Consider the following 23,489-nt stretch of genomic DNA (forward strand, 5'->3'; position numbering starts at 1 on the left):
ATGGCTATGCAGGATAACTTTAACTAGCACAAGGTCAGCAGTTAAAGTCGGAAAGGACCTCTCGGAGCCCTTTAATACCGAACGAGGTTTTAGACAAGGTGACAGTTTGTGGTGGATCTGGGAAAGGCAAACGGGACGCAAAGGTGGACAGAAATGTCACCCTGTACACCAAACAGGGTGACATTCTGTCCTACGCTGATAACTTCGCCTACGCTGATGACATCGATATGATGGATCGAACATTGCGAGCGGTAACAACCACCTTTGAACAAATTGAGAAGGAGTCTGCCAAAGAGTGACTGGCAGTAAATGGCGACAAGTCCAAGCTGATGGTATCAACGCTCAAGACGTCCAGTAGACTTGGATCAACTGTGGATCTTGAGAACTACAGTTTCGAGGTAGTTAAAGATTTTATATATCTTGGTACCGCCATAAATAAAACTAATAACATCAACTTTGAACTCCGGAGGATAATAGTGTTGGCCAACAGATGCTACTATGGGCATAGTAAGCAACTCAAAAGCAAGACCATCTCTCGTCAGACCAAACTCACACTCTACAAGACGCTGATATTATCCGTGCTGTTGTATGGATCTGAAGCATGGATACTTGCGCAAGCAGATGTGGCAGCTCTTTGAAGTGTTTGAGAGAAAAATTCTCCGGAAGATCTATGAGCCGATCTGCGTCGACGGTGAATATCGCCGTCGATTGAACCATGAGCTATACCATCTATTCTCGAACATCGACATAGTCAGACGTATCGAGCTGCAGCAACTACGGTGGCTAGACCATGTTGTGCGAATGAATGATGAGATGCGCACAAGACCGACGCGATTCGAAATCTTTATTGAACAAATGTTCTGTCACAAGCCATCTAAGTAAATATTTTGTGGATTTTTTAAAATGATTTTTTCAAGGGCTTGTAGACCAAGAAGCGTGGATTGTTTGAACAAATTTTTAAAAGGACCATTAGACCAAGAAGCGTGGATTTTTTATATGTATTTTTTCAAGGTCCAGAAAACAAGAAGCGTCGATTTTTTTAAACGTATTTTTTCAAGGTCTAGAAGACAGGAAGCGTCGATTTTTTAAACGTATTTTTTAAGGACCTTAGACCAAGAAGCCTGGATTTTTAAATGATTCTTAAGGACCAGTAGACCAAGTAGCTTGGATTTTTAAACGTATTTTTTCCAGGGACGAAAAACGTGGGGTTTTAAACTAATTTTTAAAGTACCAGTAGACCAAGCAGAGTGGATTTTAAGGACCAGTAGATTAAGACGTGTGGATTTTTTTAATGTATTTTTTTCAAGGACCAGTAGACCAAGTAGCTTGGATTTTTTAAACGCATTTTTTCAAGGGCAAGTAGATCAAAGAGCTTGGATTTTTTAAATTTATTTTTCCAGGGCCCTTAGACCAGTAATTGCCCATTTTTCAAATGTATTTTTCAAGGACCAGTAGACCAGGAAGCCTTGGATTTTTTAACGTATTTTTTCAAGGACCAGTAGACCAGGAAGCCTTGGAATTTTTAACGTATTTTTCCAAGGGCGAGTAGAACAAGAAGGTTGGATTTTTTAACGATTTTTAAGGACCAGTAGACTACAAAGCGTTTAAAAAATCGACGCATTTTTTCAAGAGGATCTATTTGACTTTATAAAATGAAAATTTGAACAAAGTTTGACATATAGTGCGGACTATGTGAATTTTGGGTCCAGGATTTGGGTACTTTAACCTTCATAATTGCTTACTTACTAGTTTCCATATCCAACTCTAAGTGATGTTGATGATGTTTTGTATCCACATCTAAGATATCGCCATCAGATTCAGTACCCGAGTCATTTGATTCGCCCTGGAAGAGAATAAAACAAAATAACACACCGGTTAATATAAAATATAGACGCAAAAATTCAATAAAATAGGAATATATACACTAGTGATGAAAATGAGGGGGGGTTATGGAGGTGGGTATACAAATCTATTCAATTTTGTTAATAAAACACAACCTTTTTCTTGAAAAAATTCTTAGCCGATTTGTATGAGGAAGAGTATGACAAGATGGTAGAAAGCGACTCCTGTTGTGACGAAATTAATTGTTGGTCCTGGTTCTGGTGGTGGTGTAGTTTTTGTTGTTGTGGCTGATTATGCTGCTGCTTATGTTTAACAAACTTTATCATTATTGGCCAACGTTGGAAAAGAATTTTTTTATTAAATGAATGGATTTTTTGTTTTCCGGTTAGAGAGAGAGACAAACCTTTTTTTAATTTCTTTTTCGTTTAGGATTTTCTTTCAAATGTTGTTGTGGTTATGATTTTTAGAAAAAAATTATATTTTTAAGGATATTTTACAAATGAAAATCCTGTATTTTTTTCTTCTTAAATACACATCCTGGAAAAAGCCAGACACTTTTGTCTATGACAATTTCTTGTATCTCTATTTCGGCTTTTTCGCTTTTGCTGCTTCTTCTTTGTCGTCGTTTTTTGGTTGATAGGTTGGTTGGTTGGCTGGCTGGCAGGCAGCTTGGTTGGTTGGATTATAATGACGATGATGTTGTGTTGATGATGAGGGCGATAACGATGATACTGATGACGATTAAGAAGAAGAAGAGCTGAAGTAGGAATTAAAGCCCAATACCGGGAGTAAATGTTGCCGACGATGTCCAATTGCCGATAGTAGTAACGGGCAATACGACACAGCGAGTAACAACAAAAACAGAGTACGACGTTGAGTGAGTATTCTCGTAGTATTTTTGTTGCTGCTGCTGTTGTTGTTGCTTACGCTCTCTCATCCACAATGAATTGTCATCATTGTGTGGGCATCATAAATTAATCCACTGACACCTTGTGCTCTCACTCTCTCTCTCTCTCTCTCTATCTCGTTAACAGTCTCTTCTAGTGGAACTCTCAGTGTGAATAATGATTGGGCTATCTCTCTATTAGATTTTCACTCTCAATGTTAAAAATGCCTATGTCTCTCTCCCCTTTTTATCTCTCTCCCAAGAGTGCAAAGTAAAACTAACAAGTGATGTTTGTGGTGACAGTAGTAGTGATGATGTTTGCTGGCTGCTGTAATGGTGATGAATGACAAAGAGGTGCAAAAATCCTTTAATGCACCTCTCTTCTGCAGAATGGGCCAAGAGGATAACAATTTCTCTCCCAAACAGGAAAAAAATATATATGATAAAACTCACACGCACTCTCCCACACGCAGAGGCGACGACACAAGGGCAGCTAAAGGAACACCAATACACAGTAATTGGATATTCAGTGGCAGCACCAGCAGCAGGAGGAACAAATCTTAAAAATACTAAACCGAGGCGGTTTAAAACTAACGAAGCGAATGAGATATACTACGACGACATGTTTTTTCTTCACTTTATTTTCACAGCAATTTTTTCGACAATGTTTACCGCCGACGTATCGGGTTGTATGTTAGGATAGGTGTGTGTGTGTGTAACTATGCGATTATTGCAGATTGCTGTTGCTGCCGTCACTAATTGCTGTTGTTGCTGGTGGTGTACTTGGTTGTCGTAGAACCTCTCGTCCTCTCGTATTTTGTGTTGTTGAATGCAAGCAGCAGGCTGAATGGCTGACTGACTGGCTGGAAGGCAGCCTCAGATCACCTTTACCGTAAGATACAGTACTGAATTATCGATTTTCTTTTTACTTGGCAGTCAAAATTCTACAACAACACAAACAACAAAAAACGAAATGAAACGAAATTTTCCGTTTTAATTCACTGTAATCCGCATAAATCCATTACTAAATCGAATTCGGCTACACTTACAAATTTGGCAAATTTTTAAGAAGTTTTAGGCAGCAGATTTTATTTGCAGACATTTTTTTTTTTGGTTTCCAGTTGGACGAATTTTTTGTATTTTTATTGTATTATTATCATGGGTATCGATACCGCCGTGACATATTCGCCAGCGAACACATAAATTTATATTAGCCGAACTACTTTAAAATTCATAATTTTATTTATTTTTTCTTTGGAAAAATCCTTTTCTGATATTCTTTTAGTTGTATCCACACACAATTTTTCTTTCCTGTTTCTTTGCCTTTTTTCCTTCTTCTTCTTTTTTTTTGTTCGCTTGTCTAAAAATACTACTAAACTTCGCCTGTCACCGGCAAACGTTTCACACAAACTAATGACACTCTCTCTCGGTGAAATATTTCACACGACACGACCGTGAGTAACACAGCAACACAACGTCTCAATCACCAACAGAATGGGCAGGAGCAGTAGCAGCAATGCTAACTAAATACACACGTGTCGGAGATGGCACACAGGCATTGCAATTTTAAAAGTGTACCAAAGGCTTCTATAACACTTGAGGTCCAGGAGACCAATAAGGTTGGATTTTTCAAACCTGCAGCAGACCAATAAGTGTGATTTTTTTAAACATATTTTTTCAAGGACCAGTAGAACAATAGGCGTGGATTTTTTACACATATTTTTTCAACGACCAGTAGACCTGTAAGCGTGGTTTTTTTAAACATTTTTTTTTTTTGCAAGGACCTGCAGACCAAGAAGCTTGGATTTTTTGAACGTATTTTTTCAAGGACTTGCAGACCAAGAAGCATGGATTTTTAAACGAATTTTTTTCAAGAACTAGCAGACCAATTAACGTAGATTTTTTTAATCGTATTTTTTGAGGTCCAGTGGACCAATTAACGTGGATTTTTTTAATCGTATTTTTTGAGGTGCAGTAGACCAATTTACGTATATTTTTTGGAGGACCAGCATACCAATAAGCGGGGATTTTTTAAACGTATTGTTTCAAGGGCCTTCAGACCAATTAGCGTATATCTCTTAAAAATATTTTTTTTAAGGTCCAGCGGGCCAATAAACGAAGATTTCTTAAATATTTTTACGATTTTTTAAAATATTTTTCCGACCAGAAGCGTGAATTTTTTAAGCGTTTTTTCACAAGACCAGCGGACCAGGTTATTCTTAAATTAAGCCATACCAGCTTCGTTCACGAGTTGCTTTATTGGCGCCCAGCGTGGGGCCTGTTTTAGTTAATATTTTTCAAGAAGCTGGTCTGGATTTCCTAAACGAATTTGTTAAGGACCGTGGATACACGTTTTGTTACAGTACCACCCTGGTCCTATCCCAATTTCCGGATTCCTGGAGGGTTTTGCAATTCCTTGCAGGTAAATTTCGATATCGGTTCATTTTTTGATAAAGCGCTGAATATAAAAGTCTCGGCGCCCGTAGATATTTTGAAGGTTGGCATTTCCCACCATGGCTGTTTTAATTTGACACTCCGGATTTATCTTGCATAAAAATTTATCTTAACAGTCGATTTTAAATATAACTCATGTTTTTACATATCCCCTTTTTTTTGATAAATATGCGTACATATTTTAAAATATTTCTTGAAGAACCATCTGAACCATAATTTGGATCTTTTAAGGGCCATCCGATTTATAAGTAAAACATTCAAGAATATTCCGAATCAATACTGAGAATTTTTATGACTATTTTTTTTTAAGAATATTTTTTCAAGACTCATCGGACTCATACGAGAGAATTTTTTAAGAATATATAAAAAAAAAAACATAAGACTCTTTAAAATTTTAAGAATTTAGCTTGAAGAACCATCCGGCCCATAAACATGAATGTTTTAAGAATATTCTTCAAAGCTCTTTCGATCTATTCATAGTTTTGTTTTTTTAAATATTTTTCGGAGATCAATCCGATTGTTATACCCTACACAACCATGTTGCAAAGACATAAAAGTATAAAGATAGGACAATTGATACGTAAACAATTTCCAACAAATTTTCCTCTGTTGTTACGATATCGTAACAACAGAGAGAACAATATTAAACGTTGCTAATGCTATATCTTAAGCTTATTAAATAAAAAAATATTTTTTGAGTGCAGATCTCTGATTTTATTTGCATTTTATACGCACATTATCGCGTATTGGCGTTTTTATTGTTAACATGCCTCTGTTACACCTGATTCCCCCTGGATATTTTATTATAAACTATTTTGTCAAAATGCATTTTGTCGAGTCTTTACGGTTTCTATGTCTTTGTATGTTGTCAGGATATTATAGCTTTGTGCAGCCCCAAGAGTTTGTAACGCCGCGAAATATTGGTCCTAGACCCACCTTTAAGTGTACCGATTATCATATCTCGACTAGCTGAGTCGATCTAGACATGTGTGTCCGTCCGTCCATTATAATTTGTAAACATGATACAGGCCACAGTTATGGACCAGTCTTCACAAAATTGTATGTGGGATGGGTTCTGGCCAATGAAGACCCCTATTGAAAATAATCTTTTAATATTTAGGGGATGAAATGGATCAAAAAGTTTATTTTTGTCGGTTTTTCTGGTCGCTACAGAGGCCGCAATTATGAAGGATCGGGCCAAAGCGAGTCAAATGGACTCTGAGTGGTTGGCCTTTAAATTGATACCAATTATATGTTCGTATGTACTCGGATGTGGGAGTTAAACTTAAATATTTATATGTACTTACGTATTCAGAAATAAAAAAAAATCACTTTAAAATTGTCCAAGAGGTTCCAGTTATGGTGATGATGAACCGAAAACTTAATTATTTGTGTTTTTTTTTTCAAGACGATCTATAGGCCACAAGCCGAACATCACAACAAAACCCACGTTGAAGGCAATCTGGAAGAAGGGCTGTACTGAATATTGGGAATATTCGGAAAATATGTGAGTGTAAGGAAGATGTGCTGTTGATCTCTAATCGGTCAAGAGGTTAGAGTTCCGTGGTAGTTGTGTAGGGCATCGTATCGTCGGCCCCGTCAGACTATACTGCTCCGCTCACTGGTTTTTGGATATTTTTTATTCAATTTTTTAAGAATATTTTCCTCAGATATCCATAAGGTTGTACTTTTAAAGAATATTTTTCGAAGCGCCATCCGATCCCAAGTGTGGATTTTTAAGATTGTTTTGTTTTTCGAATCGATTTTTTTTTTCAAAGACAAAAAAATGTAGGATATTATTTTTAAAATTTGTTATTGAACATTTTTAAAAAAAATGTATGAAAAACTCAAGAATTTTGAAGAAAATTCAGAGAAGGGCCAACAGCATTGATTTAAAAAAAAATTGAGAGACCACCAAATGTATAATCGCTGATTTGTTTAGAATATTTTAGATGTATTTATACGCCTGGATTTGTTAAACATATTTTTTGGAAGGACCACCAGAGTTATATGGGTACATTGGGTGTACGAAATTGTACCATTAATTGTTCAGATATTCCTAAAAAAAATAATTACCATCACTATTATTGCATAGAATTGAGACGACTTGACTTGCGATATAATATAGCGAAATTTAACCAGACAACAAAAGGATTTTGAAACATTTCAACAGCAAATTAAAATAATTCCAATATTTAAAATATTCCAGACAATTTTTTTAATAAATTTCTTTAAGCAATAACTTCATTATCAGCAACATACGAATAAGCATTACAAAATAACCCCAGCTCTCTCTCTGTTTTACCCAACTCTCTTATTACCAATCTCTCACTTCACAATTGCTAAACAAAAAAATATCTACCGTTATTTATAGTAAAATTTTATGCGCACTCTCCAAATAAAGTCTCTCTCTCTCACACTCTCCCCAACATGTTATGGTCTCCGGTCTTTGAATATTCCTAATGCGCAGAATCCTTTCAACCATTACCGATACCAATACACTATTAATTGAGTAGTAGTAGTTGTAGTAGTAAAAAAATCAGACCCAGAGAATGAGCGCCAAAAAATAAAATGTTGCTCCACCATATCACATGGAGGACAAGCACAACAACAACAACAATGGGAGGCGAATTGAAAACCCGCCAGGTCCTAGCACAATTTACAAACACAGAATGAAGAAATTGACGCGGCGGGTTATGTTTGATTGTGCTGCCTGTTGTTGTTGTTGCAGAAATGACATCGGTTCGGTGAGGTTAGGGGGATTTATATTTCGCCAAAAAGTTTGTTCGGGATATTCAATGAATGGCTGGTTCGATGGTTGGTTGGTTGGTTGGCTGGCGTGCTGAAAGGCTGGCAGCCTGACTGCATGCAAGTTTGTTTGGTATTATGGCGGAGCTGTGGTGTTTCACACGTTGACTTCTGCTGCTGATGGCGCTGCCGCCACCAGAACGACCACCACCATCACCACTACAACTCTCGTCGCTGTTTGGCTGCCTTGAATGAGTTTTCAATCGAAATGCAAGGTTAAGAACATATCATTATTACTATTCTTAATGATAACGACCTTCATCATCGGCATTGGGTAGCTGCTAGCTCTGTTAGCCAGTCAACCAACAATATTTTGTTTTTGTATGTTGTTGTTGTTGCTGTTGTTTTTATTTTTCAAACATTTTGTTTTTTTGAATGAAGACTTGCAGAGGTTTTATTGTTGTGAAACACAATTTTATGAATGTTTCGAAATGGTACTACAAACAAACGGTTAGTTAATGGAGACAAATTGTCTGGAGGAGAAATTGAGAAAAATAGCTCAGAGGTAGTTATATTAAAAACGTTATTTATTTAATTTACATTTTTGGATTAGTGGAATATTTTTTGACAAAAATTTTCAGATCAATATTTATATCCTTCACTACACTGTGGTACAGGGTATTATGTCTTTGTGCATATGTTTGTAACAGGCAAAAGGAATCGAGATAGACCCATAGTTCCTTTTGAGAATGTGCATAAAATCACTTTCTGAGTCGATTTACGCATGTCCGTCTATGTATTTTTGTGAACAAAGTACAGGTCACATTTATCATCCGATTTGGATGAAATTTGGCATAGGTCACTTATTTGACCCAAGGACGAACCCTATTGAAATTGGAAAAAATCGGTTCAGATTTAGATATAGCTCCCATTTATATTTTCTTCCGATTTAATGTAAATGGTGCACCAAAGTCCCTATATATCTCTCGATTTGCACGAAATTTGACACAGCGTAATGAATTAGGTCTAGAATTGTGTGTGTTAAGTTTCGTGAAAATCGGTTCAGATTTAGATATAGCTCCCATATATATTTTCGTCCGATTTAATGTAAATGGTGCACCAAAGTCCCTGTATATCTCTCGACTTGCACGAAATTTTGCACAGCGTAATGAATTAGGTGTAGAATGATGTGTGTTAAGTTTCCTGAAAATCGGTTCAGATTTAGATATAGCTCCATATATATTTTCGTCCGATTTAATGTAAATGGTGCACCAAAGTCCCCATATATCTTTCGATTTGCACGAAATTTGGCACAGCATAATGAATTAAGTCTAGAATGATTTGTGTTAAGTTTCGTGAAAATCGGTTCAGATTTAGATATAGCTTCTATATCTGACCAAATGAAAAATTTAGTGTCGGTTGCAGAATGACATGATTATGGATCCAATTTCATTTTACTGGTCCTTTAAAAATGCGAGGTCTATTAGGATTCATCTGTTGAATATACCCAAAGTGGTGAAGGGTATCAATAGTCAGCCCCGTCCGACTTTACTACTTTCCTTGCTGGTTTTTTTTAAATAACTTTTTCTTTTAAATACTTTTTTCAAAAATCTTGTTAGATTTTTTTTTTTTTTTTTTTTTTTTTTGAAAACAAAACCAACGTGTAGATTTTTTTAAATTTTATTTTCAAAAATGTCAAGGCGTAGAATTTTTTGTTAAAATATTTTTTTTTCAAAAATACCAATATGCCATTTTTATACCCATCACAACTATGTTGTCAGGGTATTATAGCTTTGTGCAGCCCCAAGAGTTTGTAACGCCGCGAAATATTGGTCCTAGACCCACCTTTAAGTATACCGATCGTCATATCTCGACTAGCTGAGTCGATGTGTGTACGTCTGTCCATTTTAATTTGTAAACACGATACATGCCATAGTTATGGAACAATCTTCGCGAAATTTTGCATGAAAGATGGGTTCTGGTAAATGAAAACCCCTATTGTTTTTGGTAAACATCGGTTAATATTTAGGGGATGAAATGGACCCAAAACTTTATTTTTGTCTGATTTTCTGGTCGCTCCAGAGGCCGCAATTGTGTCCCAAACATCGCGAATTTTTACATGGAGAAGAGAATCTGGCCAAAGAATATGTATGCCTGTTTTGATACGGATCGGTCGGTCAATACCCTGATTTTTGTGTAAAAAAGTGACAAAATTTGTATTCTATGGCGGCCCGTCCGACTATACTGCTCCGCTCACTGGTTTATTGTAAAAGTAAATGTTTCCGTTATTTTAATATTTGCCATAAAGTGATTTTAAATTGTATGTTTGGGTCAAGAATTTTCGGTTTTCTACAAAACAAGCCGATAATAAATGTCTATTGAATGAAACAAAATTGCAACGATATTTGAGTAATCGATAACAAATTATCGAAAATCTCATCACACACAAAACAAAGTTGTAGCACGTAAAAAATTACTACATATACCCTCACCCTTCTCAATTGCGGTGTATACGAATTATGTACCTTGAAAAAGGACGAGGAAAAATATTACGGTAAGTCAAATGAATATACCTACGTCACACACTTGCTGCACTTGTAACGTACACACGCTCTCTTTCTCTTTGCGTCTCTCGCTCTCTCGTTATTTTCATTACAGGAATTTATTCTCCTAATGGTGTTGCAAATTTCAACAAAAAAGGCCTAAATATATTTCTTTAGCGAGGAAAAAATGGAAGCAAAGTGTATTTTAATCTAGTTGACGATGTGTAGACTATCAGAAATTGTTCTATAGATCAAAGGCGTTTTTTTAAGACATCGTATAGAAAACTAGACGCTTGGCAGATTGTATTTCCACAAAAGTCTTTTTGATGATATTTTATCGACACAAGACCTTCAAAATGTCCCATATAAGACATCTAGCTCTTCTATAAGAAGAAAACCTCCAGTTCTTCTATAAGAGGAAGACCCCCAGCTCCTCCCTCTCCCATCTATAAGGAGACAAATCTTTTGAAAAAGATTGGAAACTTTTTAAATACGACTTTTTTGAGGTATCTTTTCGACAGAGGCCCTTTTGATATTCTTCTATAGTCAGAACACCTTCTAAAGGTTTGATATAGATTTCTTCAAATTGTTCAGCCTTCTCTCAGAAAACATCTTAAAAATCCCTCTGTACAAATACTTTAGAATCTTCTTATTTTTCCTGCCTAATCTCCAACTCTTGGGCTTCAGCATGAAGGTAGAAAATCCTCAGGAACATCTGAAGAAGGCTTACTATAGATTGAAGACCTATACACAGATAAGAAAGCCTCCTACCGAGACCTTTTTCGAGGTATTCTATCAACAAAAGCTCTATAGGTAGTCTTCTATAGCTCTGTGTGTAACCTTCAAAATGTTACCTACAGAGTCTTCCCTGGAGGATCTTCCGAAGATACCATAGACTTTCTAATCTAGAAACCGTTGTAGTATTCTCTAAGAAAACCTGCTCTAAAAAGGCTGTAGAGTCTCCTTATTTCTCCAGCTCCAATCTCCAACACGTCTTCAAATACTATTGGGCTTCAGCACGCAGGTCTCATAAAAGCAGAACAGAGTCCTTCCGATAGTCTTCTATAGTTAGAACACCTTCTAAAGGTCTGTTATAGAAATAATACCTTCAAAAGGTTACCTGCAGAGCCTTTCCTAGATATGGGGGATCTTCAGAAATTCTCCTAGGCCTTCTAATCTAGAAAACAATGTAGTATTCTCTAAGAAAACCCGCTCTTCTGGAGAAGTCATTCTATATATTGAAAGCCTCCTCAAGATAGATTTTTTGAAGGTATCCTCTCGACATAGGTCTTCTGCTAGACTTCTATAGTTCGAACACCTTCTAAAGGCCTATTATAGAAAAAATACCTTCAAAAGGTTACCTACATAGCCTTTCATATATATGAATAATATTTCGACGTTCCATATGACTTTCTAATCTGTAGTATTCTCTACGAAAACTCAACATCTCGTTATAAGCGATTTCGACTTTGATTATCCTGCAAATATTTTCTTTCCCAAACATTGGGTAAATTTTTTCCCCAATTGTACACTTTTAACCAAGTTCCGCATCTCTAGTCTCTCGTAGGTCCCAAAATGCAACATTCTCTCTTCGGTTTCCCAAATATTCTCCCAAGCGAAGTGAAATGCAACGAGCGAGAGAGAAAAAGAGATGTGCAATGTTTGGGAGAGAGCGAGAGCTAGAACATGCGCTCTACGATTTACGTTAATTTACGAAAACAAGGATACAAACATGGGACGCTTGCAAAAGATACAACAGTAAGAAGAAGATGAAGAAGAACAAGAAGCAGACATAGTGCAGCAGCAAACCAAAACAAGCGTGGGTGTGCAGCTGCAAAACTCGTTCAAAGGCTAGAAGACGTTGTCGTTAGTTTGGCCGAAACGAACGAGCCACCGAACGATTTGCATGCGGAGGCGTTAAAAACGAAGAATGCAAGGCAACATTGACGACGACGATGTAAAGGACGAAAACACACACACACACACATTGCCATAGCATAGAGACGACAACGACGACGAAGTATAAATTGGTTGGATAGATTTCCCTTTGGCAAGATTTTATTGTCGTTGTTGCTTTTTATCCTGTGTGAGTGCGAGCCTCTCTGTGAGGGGGTGTGTGCTGAGGGGTCTTGCGTGTGTATGCATGTTCGTATGTTGTACTAGTCTACTGCTATATAGTACATACGTATAGTGTTTGTTTCTGTATCCTGGCACAATGTAAGTGTACGTGTGTGTGTGTGTGCGTGTGTATGTCTGTGTATCGATAGGTGTACGTGCGTGTTCAAGTGCTGGTATATGTTAGCTTATAGTAAATATTTAAAGGTATTGTGTCGCGTGTTGTTGTATAGTAAATAAAGTTAAACGATGATGATGCACGAACGCCAAAAACAACAGTTACAACAAGAACAACGGCAGCAACAACAACAACAAAATCTCAATTTTAGTAGGAAAATTGTATGGTCATGTTGTTGACTACACTTGGAACTTTACATCCTCCTTTACCAAAGAGATGGAGTGAGAGGAGACTGGACTTCCAGGACGACCACAATGCAAAAGAAAGGGGTGTGCAAGCACAGTCCTGTGGAGCATAAGCCATGTTAAGCTTCAGTGTTTATGATTTTTATTACCAGTACATTTTGTTGTTTTCTTCTTCATCTTCTCCTTGTCGTTGTTTTTATTTTGGGTTACCATCGTTCGTGAGTTGATTTCCCCCAAAAAAATGTAGCTTAAATAAAGGAAAACTACACCATGACCAAGCAGGCGCAAGCGGGCACTCAGTCAGGTTATGTGTATAAAAATAGACGACATCTTTATCCTGGCCTGACAGTCAGATTTGTCCATGCCTCACATGTCAGGCCACCCCACCCCAGCCGGCATCGTCATCTCGTCCCTTAGCAGCATTTAACGCTTGGCTGGTGAATTGCGTTTGTTTGTTGTCCAAGTAAAGACATGAGGCTACCCAGCCCCCTGCCGACTACCGCCCCCAATTGTCTCAGGTTCTCAGCCATTTCACATGAATGCAGCAGCTTTCTTTTTTAGAATATTTGTATTCTTGTTGTTGTTGCTGTTTTGATATATTCAAATGACTTTTTTGTTGTAGCTGTTGTTGTTCTATTCTTATTTGAAGTGTCTGCGTGTGTATGTGTGTGAAGGAGTTGTGTTATAGTATGCGCGCATACATTTATTGGTGCATGTATTCGTGAATACATATTTGCTAGTAGATATTTTGATTTTATGGTGGTTCCATGTTCGTACCACCACCGCCACGATGATGATGACGGTGACGGACGTTGAGTATGGCTGGCGTTTACGTTAGACGGAATGGCAAGATAAGTGTTTGTAGTAAAAAGGAGTTTGCTGTCGGTTTTTTCCTCTTTTGTTGTTGTTGTAGTATTTTCTTTACTAAGCTATGGATTTAAATGGGCAAGCTTTTGAGAAGAACTAGGAGAAGAAGAAGACGAGGACGGAAAAAGGAGAAAACCAACAATAGCAATATTAATAAGGACAACACAAACCAAAAAAGGGTTTACAATCAACTTGAGCTAGGATGTATATTGTATGTATTGTAACGTCATAATTTCATGTTTGTATTGTTTGTTGTAGTTGATTGCAACTATGCGAAAGGTTTAATAGGTCTTGAATAAGGAGACTTCAATAAGTAGAATACCATATATTAAAGATATACAATATCCAAATTACGCCCTAATTGTTATTTCAGAGGACCTTCTATGGATCAAAAAACAAAAACAAAAAAATATTTTTAAAAAATTCACGACTTTGGTAAATCTACCAAATTATTTTTAAACCAGTAAGAAAAGTAGTAAAATCGGACGGGGCCGACAGATGAACAGGCGTAGCATTTTTAAAGGACCAGTAAAATTAAATTGGATCCATAAACATGTCATTCTGCAATCGATAGTAAATTTTTCATTTGGTCATGGAAGCTATATCTAAATCTGAAACGATTTTTAGGAAACTTAATACACATCATTCTATACCTAATTCATTACGCTGAGCCAAAATTCGTGCAAATCGAAAGATATTAAGGGACTTTGGTACACCATTTACCTTAAATCGGACGAAAATATATATGGGACCTATATCTAAATCTAAACCGATTTTCAGGCAACTTAACACATATCATCCTAGACCTAACTAGGTACACTATTCCAAATTTCGTGCAACTCGAAAGATATACAGGGACTTTGGTGGACCATTTACTTTAAATCGGACGAAAATATATATAGGAGCCATATCTAAATCTAAACCGATTTTCAGGAAAATTAACACACATCATTCTAGACCTAGTCCATTACGCTATGCCAAATTTTGTGCGAATCGAAAGATATTAAGGGACTTTGGTACACCATTTACCTTAAATCGGATGAAAATATATATAGGAACTATATCTAAATCTGAACCGATTTTCGCGAAACTTAACACACATTATTGTAGACTTAATTCATTACGCTGTGCCAAATTTCGTGCAAATCGAAAGATATATATGGACTTTGGTGCACCATTTACATTAAATCGGAAGAAAATATATATGAGAGCTATATCTAAATCTGAACCGATTTTCGGGAAACTTAACACACATCATTATAGACGTAACTAAGTACGCTATGCCAAATTTCGTGCAAATCGAAAGTTATTAAGGGACTTTGGTGCACCATTTACATTAAATCGGACGAAAATATATATGAGAGCTATATATAAACCGATTTTTCCCAATTTCAATAGGGTTCGTCCTTGGGCAAAATAAGTGACGTATGCCTAATTTCATCATTTCGACCTGTACTTTGTTCACAAAAATACATGGACGGACGGACATGCGTAAATCGACTCAGAAAGTGATTCTATGCATATTCTCAAAAGGAACCCTGTGTCTATCTCGTTTCCTTTTTGCCTGTTACAAACATATGCACAAAGACATAATACCCTGTACCACAGTGTGGTGAAGGGTCTACAAAAATTATTTAAAAAAAATCCACGACTTTGGTAAGTCTACAAAAAATATTTTTAAAAAATCCATTATTTTAAAAAGTCTACCTAACATTCAAATCATTTATAAGCACTCACTCTAACTGAACTTTAGATAGAGTTAGACCGTTTAGCGCTTTTATATAGAGACTTCCAGTGACTTCCGATCGCCTATAAAATCCTCATAACACCTATAAAGACTACTTAGTGTTAAATTCGGCAATAAAGACCATCTGCCCTTCAGCAGATGAGCTTGGCTTGCCTCTTGTATTACCAAAAATTCGACACAATAAATTAGATTTGCTATAGATTTGGCAACCCTTAATCTGCATACATGCGCCATGTGAGCTTGCGTGCACTTTGTGTATGCCAGCATGCATGCAATCGCATCGAATGTTTACACCTACAAGTACATACCGGGATGTGTAGGGATGTCAGTAATGGCAATATGTAGAAATAACGGGGAAGTTCTATAGTTTTTTTAATAGACAGGAAGACCAAAATCACATATTTGGCAGGATGATAGGAAGACCTTGTGACCCCCCATAAAAGGGGACTCTGATCTACTATAAGTAAAACCATATGTCAATGAGGATCTGCAGGACCTAGAGTTCTCCCATTAATTTGTATTCTAAGAGATTTCCAATAAATAAAGTTCTGGTTCCGCCGTCTCCAAAAAATATTTTCAATTTCTAGTCAGAATTGAGGAGAGAGGCGATCTTTAAGTATTTTTTGAGTGATTTTATTGTTTCCCCTTTCGACATCCCTACTCTGGTGAGCGTGAAAAACACAAAGTAACAAATGTTTTGAATTTGTTACTTGTTTTTGTTAAAATAATTACTGTCACACACCAGCAGAAACGAAACGACACATGCAGGAGTATTCACAAGCCAGAAAGCCAACCGACCGGCTGCCCACCCACCTATAGCGAGTTAGTCAACCCGCCATTTGTGTAAACAGCCATGAGCTTTTGTTATATGAGGGTGTCACAACATAACTTCTTAAGTTTGTCTTCCTTTAATGCGACAACAGCAGACGTGTGACGTACTACGTACTCGTACAACAACAAACAAGAGTCTATTGAGGAGAGATTTTGTGAAAAAAACCAAAACAATTTGTTGAGTTGTTTGTATACACACTCTGGGAGGTAGAGTGTTGCCAGGTGATTTGAGGAGGATTGACAGAAAAATTAAAAAAAAAATTGGTTTGTAAAAAATTGTCTGATAAAACCTCAAATAATTTTCTTAGAAATCTACTCCCATGGGCCTAATGGTCCTTCGAATGACATTCGGTCCTTTTTTGGACCATCAGACCCATATGAGTCTTATTGAAAGACAATTTCAAATGTTTTGAATCTAAAAAAGACTCGTAAACAAGTGTTTCTTTAGAAGCCACATTTACCAGTTCGATGAACCTACAACAATTTGTCTTAAAATTCAACCCTTAAGGGTCTCACAAAAATCATTCCTTAATAAGCCCGCCAGTTTTATGGATCTGATATTTTTCCAAAAATTTAAAAAATCCACTATTAAGTGGCTGATGGGTTAACAAAACAAAATATTCTTAAAAAAAAAACAAAATTTACGAGTCTGATGACCTACAAAAAAGGTTTTTTAACGGGTCAATTTATGGGTATATTTTTATGGATCTCATTTTTCTTCATAAAATATTCATTGAAAAATCCACAAAATTAAAAAAAATTCACGCATAAAAATCTGATGGTCGCATAAAAACCATTCTTAAAATATTCTCACTATGGGGTATTATGGTCCTACAAAAATATTCTTAAAAATCGACACGTTCGGTAGTGATAGTCCAACACAAAAATACTTAAAAAAATCGCTCTTACAGATCTGAGGAATTGTTATAAAATTATTCTTAAAAATTCTAAAAATCTATTCGTATTGATTCTGATCGGTCCCTCAAAAATAAAATTTACGCTCATTATATGATGATTGTAAAGAAATCCACAATTATATACCTAACTGGTTCTACCAAGAATATTCATAAAAATCCGCGCGCATTTATCTGATGTTTATCTCAAAAATCCACGCCCAAAAAATTCTGATGGTCCGACAAAGATTATTCTTAAAAATCCTCACTCAAAAATCTGATGGTTCGAGAAAAATTATTCTTAGCATATTCAAACCTACAGATGGATCTCAAATACTCTTAAAATCGCACTCCTATAAATCGTGTCGGTTGCTCTAAAAAATATTCATAAAAGTTCGCCCGTTTTAACCTGAAGGTTCTCTCAAAAATATCTTTAAAAATCCACACTCATAAATCAAAGGCGTTAGCATGGTCCTAATCTTGTCTGGTCCCCAGGTGGTCTATAAAGATTCCCCGACCTTCCAAACTACAAAGACCTCCTGGTTCATCTGTTCTATTTTCTCGTTTATAAAGACACGTTGGTTGTTGTAAAAGGCCTACCTGACCACCAAATATCGCTCTCTGCTCTATAAAAAACACTCCCTGGCATCCAGCTCGCCTTTACAGACTCTCTCCTCTTCTTAAGACAACCTGGTACTCCAAAAACATGTTTCTAAAAATGTCAAACCTACGGATCTAATGTTAAAACATTCTTAAAATCGCAGCCTTCAACACGGCTATAAATACTCTTTAGCCTTTATCTTATATAATGAATCTCTGAGACCTCTGGGCCTTCATCTGTTCTATAAAAACTCTCTGAACTTCATAAGACTTATTGGGTGTCACATTTTCTCGTTTATAAAGGCACGTTGTTTTTTGGCTGTTGAAAAGGTCTCCCTGACCACCAATTATCGCCTTCTGCTCTATAAAAACTCTTTTACCTCAAGCTCGTCGCCAAGGTGGTCTATAAAGATTACCCGACTCAAAAGACTCTATCCATAAGACTCTCTGGGACTCATCTTTCCTCAGTTCGTCTACAAAGACATTTTGGTCTACAGCTGGTGTATAACGACCCCCTGACCAATAATTCGTCCATAGAAAGTACATGACATTCAGACTGAGGTCCATTTTAAAAGTATTCTTAAAAAATCTCCACCTTCAGCTCGTCTATAAAAACTTTAGGACCTTGGGCTCGCCTAAAAAGAATCTGGGTCTCCAGGCGGTTTTTAAGAACTCCCTGAAATCCAGTTCGCCTATGAAGACTCTATTCTCTCCTTGCCACCAATTATCGCCTTCTGCTCTATAAAAACACTCTGACCTCAAGACTTCATGATCTGCAGGTGGTCTATAAAGATTACCCGGCCTCCACGTTGTCTATAAAGACACTCTGGCCTTGATAAAACTCCCTGGGAGGCGATCTGGTCTTCAGATTGTCTTAAAAGACACTTTGGTCTTCAGCGGATCTATAAATGCTCACTCTGATGTTCATTAAAATGCATTCTTAAAAAATCTTAGCCTTCAGCTCGTCAATAAAAACTCTCGGAACTAAAGCTCGTTTATAAAGACTCTATAGTCTCCAAATGGTCTGTAAGGACTCCATGACATCCAGTTTTTAAAGACTCTCTCCCCTCCATATTACTTTCTGGGACTCATCTCTTTGGTTTCAAGAGGATCTATAAATACTCCCTGACCACCAATTCGTCCATAAGAACTCCTTGGCCTTTAGTGTGATGTTCATTAAAATATTCTTAAAACATCAAGCTCATCTATAAATACTCTTCAGTCTTCAGGTGGTCTATAAGGACTCCCTGACATCCAGTTCGTCTATACATACTGTCTCCCCTCCATAAGGCTTCTTGGGACTCTTCTTTCCTCTACCCTCCAATTCGTCCATAAGGACCATCAGGCTTTCCGTGTGATTTTCTTAAACAAAAAATCATCGCCTTCAGCTCTTCTTATCTGCTCTTTAATGACTCTCTGGTCTCCAAGTCTTTGACCTTCAGTTCGTCTATAGAGAACTCCTGGTCTTCAGCAGGCCTATAAAGACTCAATAAGTCTCTTTGGGACTCATTTTTGGTATCCAGCTGGTGTGTAAAGACTTCTTAAACATAAATTCGTCCATGAATACTCTTTGGGACTCATTTTTGGTATCCAGCTGGTGTGTAAAGACTTCTTAAACATAAATTCAGGCCTTCGGAGTGATTTTCATTCAAAATATTGTAACTTCAGTTCGTCTATAAAAACTCACCGGCCTTAATCTGGTTAATAATGACTTTCTGCTATTCAAGTTGTCTATAGGGTTCTCTGACCTCCAGCTCATCAATATAGACCTCCTGGCCTTCATATGGACTATAAAAACTCTCTGGCTTTCAGCTTGGTATATGAAATCTCCCTGACCAACAGATCGTTCATAAAGACTGCATAACCTTCAGTCAGATTCTTAATAATCATCGCCTTCAGATCGTCTATAAAGACATTCTGGCCGACCTTCATCTTGTCTATAATGACTCCTGTGATCTTTAATTGGTATATAATCAGTCTCTGACCTTCAATTTGTCAATATAGACCTCCTGGGCTTCACCTGATTTATTAAGACTCCCTGCATTTTGTTTCTAGCTGGTATATAAAGGCTTTCTGACCATCAATTCGTACATGAAGACTTCCGGGTCTTCGGAGAGATTCTCATTAAAAAATATTCTTAAAAAAAATTACCTTTAGTTTGTCTATAAAAACCCTCTGACCTTCATCTGGTTTATAATGACTTTCTGGTCTCCAAATGGTCTATAAGGGTCTGCTACATCCAGTTCTTCTGTAGAGACCTTCTGACCTTCAAGTGGTCTACTACCACTCTAGAGTCTCCATAAGACTTCCTGGAACTCATCTTTTCTCTGGCCTCCAGTTCATCTATAAAGGCTATTTAGGCGCCACTGGTGTAACATCTCCTGATCAAAAGTTTGTCCATAAAGACGGCATGGATTTCAGTCGGATTCCTAATAATCACAATTTTTAGCTCGTCTATAAAAACTCATCTGGTCTATAATCACTCTCTGGTCTCCAAGTCTATAAGGAGTCCTCCGTTTCATCTATTGAGACCACCTGACCTAGAGTTCATATTCTCTCTCTCTCTCTGTGTCCTGCAGTTACTCTGTAAGGACGTTGTTCTTCCTTCCGTAGGTCTACAAAGACTCTTGGCCTTGGAACTATTAAGAATTCTCGGCTTTAAAAACTCCTAGCACCATTAGCTCTTGAATAAAGATTTTCTGGCCCGCCTGTTCACTTAGCCCGTCTATAAAGACCCACTGTCACTTCAGTTAAAATCAGCAACGTACACAGGATTTCATTTCGGGGGGGGCCCGGTAGTACAAAATGAAAAAAATCGCTGTTCCAAACATAAATTTACTGTAAAAAAATTTGTTTCGGGGGGGGGGGGGGGGGGCCGGGCCCCCCGGGCCGCCCCCCTGCGTACGTCCCTGGTTCAAATATATTCACATGTCCATTTCAGCTCATCTATATATAAGGATTCTCTGTCCCTTTGCCTTTTAGGTCACATTTAAAGAAGCTCAAGCTCACCTTTAAAATTTTCTTCCAACTGTAGAAGTTCCGAAAAAAAAGTTGCCAAATTTAATCGGGCGAAGAAAACTGAACTGAGTGCACACAATCTATATACTATTTATGTATGTATGTAGTATTATTTATTACAAACTAAGCTGTAAGCGTGTGCCAAGCACGTTTTACACATTGTCACGACTTGCCTCCTGTCTGCCCGACGGTCTGTCACTGTAGACTCACGTCGACGTCATCGTGTCGTTGCCTAACAAGTTTAGTTGTTTTTTTTGTCGTTCAGTTGCAGCAGTTGACTTTATTGACGACGCTGAGAATTCGATTTGGATGTTTGGGGCATGTTTGTGTGTGTTCGTGTACATGTGAATGCATTTTAGTCAATTCAGCAGTGATGCACAAATACTCATAAAAAAGAAACTCACACATTTATAGTAGCTTTTCTCCTAGTATAGGTTTGTGATAGTTTGGGGGGTTATCGTGTAACGTACCGAATGCAGGAGGTTCAAGAATAAAACCTCGTCACACAAAATGCAGCTCAGCACTGCACACAGCTCACAGCACCCTCTTTGCAACTATACAAAATTGGCCACTCTACGCGCTTTTGCAATTTACTACTACTTGGAGCACGATATCGAGCGAGCGAGCGACAATGGACGGATGGGCGGACGGACACTGAACAACGTAAGAGTATGAACGAATGTTTGTCGGGTTGGCTAGTCGTTCAGTGTATAATAAATACGACATACTCGTATTTCGTAGTATTTTCATAGTACGTACATATGTGGGACAGATAACTAACGATTGGTTGGTTTGGTGGCCCCTGGTAGGTTGTTGTTTTGCACGCTGGATGACTGGCTGGCTGGTTTGGCTATGGATAAATGATGAACGGATGGATAAGAATGGAGGAGCATGGCAGAAGGATGACAACGGAAAAGGTACATGCACTCGTCGTCCATACATACATATATATTTATATCCCGATTTCTTTTTCTTCTAAAAATAAGCTGAGCTAGTTTTCTTTCATTTCGTTGTTGCTGTATTTGTCAAAGAGGAAAGCTAAGAAAGAAATAGCAAATGAGACTTTTTTGTATGCAAAAACAAAAACACAATATTTAAAGATTTACCTTTCCTCCATTACTGTTTAAGGTAGGGAAATTTTAGATGAAGAATTACTATGACTATAAGCTTCGAACATATACTACATTCAAAATAATACTTATAAGTCATTCCAATGTACCAAGTTGGGCGCCATTTTGTTAATAGACATTTAGGTTTTCTTTCTGGAGCTTTATCTATTTCCTGTCCGCTGAACCTTATAGTGGTTCAAAACGTATTCTCAAAAACCGTGTATAAAGGAAAAAAATCCACAAAATAAATAGCAAAAGCCTGACTATTTTGCAAAAACAAAATACAAATGGTATCCCAAATAACCCGCCAACACCACAAAAACTTTCTTTAAAAGCCTCGAGTCTGATGGTCCTACAAAAATGTTTGCAACCTTGTTCTCCACCTTGAGGGTATAATGGATATTAAGATTTTTCAAAATTCCAGCCCGTCTATAAAAAAATCTCTGACCTTCATCTTGTCTATAATCTAGTCTGTAAGTGGTCTATAAGGAGTTCGCCATTAGACTTGACTTTCTTGCCTTCATAAGACTTTCTTCTCTCCCTCCATCAGCTCGTCTATGTCGACACTTTGCTCTCTAGCTGTTGTATAACATTTCCCTGATCAACAAAATGTCCATAAAGAATGCATGTATTTCTGTCGGATTCTTAATAATAATCATCTTCAGCTTGTCTATAAAAATATGTCTGATCTTCATCTGGTCTTTAATGTCTCTCTAGTCTGCAAGTCTATTAGGAGTCATTCAGTTCGCCTATTGAGACCTCCTGGCCTTCATCTTGTATATAAAGACTCTCTGAACTCCATAAGACTACCTGGAGTCATATTCTCTTTGACCCGCAGTTCGTCTATAAAGACACTTTAGACCCCAAAGGTGTAAAAGATTCTCTGGCCTTCCGCAGGTCTATAGGGGAACTGGCATCCATCTCTCTTGCCACCAGCTTTTCAATAGAACTTTTAGGAATCCACGGCCCCAAAATCGACGAATATTTGTAAGAAGATTCCATGGAGGATAATCGAGCCTATCGGGTCCAAATTATATATTTCCATGAATGATTTTGTAGGTTTATCAGAAACATATTTTTATACCCTACACAACTATGTTGTCAGGGTATTATAGCTTTGTGCAGCCCCAAAAGTTTGTAACGTCGCGAAATATATATCTCGACTAGCTGAGTCGATCTAGACATGTGTGTCCGTCCGTCCGTCTGTTCATTATAATTTGTAAACACGATGCAGGCCACAGTTATGGACCAATCTTCACGAAATTTTGCATGTACGATGGGTTATGGCCAATGAAGACCCCTATTGTTTTTGGAAAACATCTGTTAAAATTTAGGCGATGAAATGGACCAAAAACTTTATTTTTGTCGGTTTTTCTGGTCGTTCCAGAGGCCGCAATTATGGCCCAAACACCGCAAATTTTGATAAAGATCGTTCAATATTTAGCGGGTCAAATTGACCCTGACTTTTGTGTG

The 23,489-nt window shown here is 37.3% G+C and overlaps 1 protein-coding gene across 1 annotated transcript in view; it reads right to left on the reverse strand.

Moving 5' to 3' along the window:
- The window catches only part of LOC133332834 (uncharacterized), a 37,759-nt gene that overhangs the window by 2,506 nt on the left and 11,764 nt on the right, over nucleotides 1–23,489 (reverse strand). The window contains exon 2 of the mRNA XM_061541205.1: nucleotides 1,747–1,843. Coding sequence (XP_061397189.1) covers nucleotides 1,747–1,756 — 10 coding nt within the window. The 5' untranslated portion in view covers nucleotides 1,757–1,843. The remainder of the gene's footprint in view (nucleotides 1–1,746; nucleotides 1,844–23,489) is intronic.

This window comes from Musca vetustissima, unplaced genomic scaffold (assembly GCF_032173495.1).
Source record: "Musca vetustissima isolate MV318-11 ecotype Yass unplaced genomic scaffold, APGP_CSIRO_Mvet_v1 utg79426, whole genome shotgun sequence".
Lineage (NCBI taxonomy): Eukaryota > Metazoa > Arthropoda > Insecta > Diptera > Muscidae > Musca > Musca vetustissima.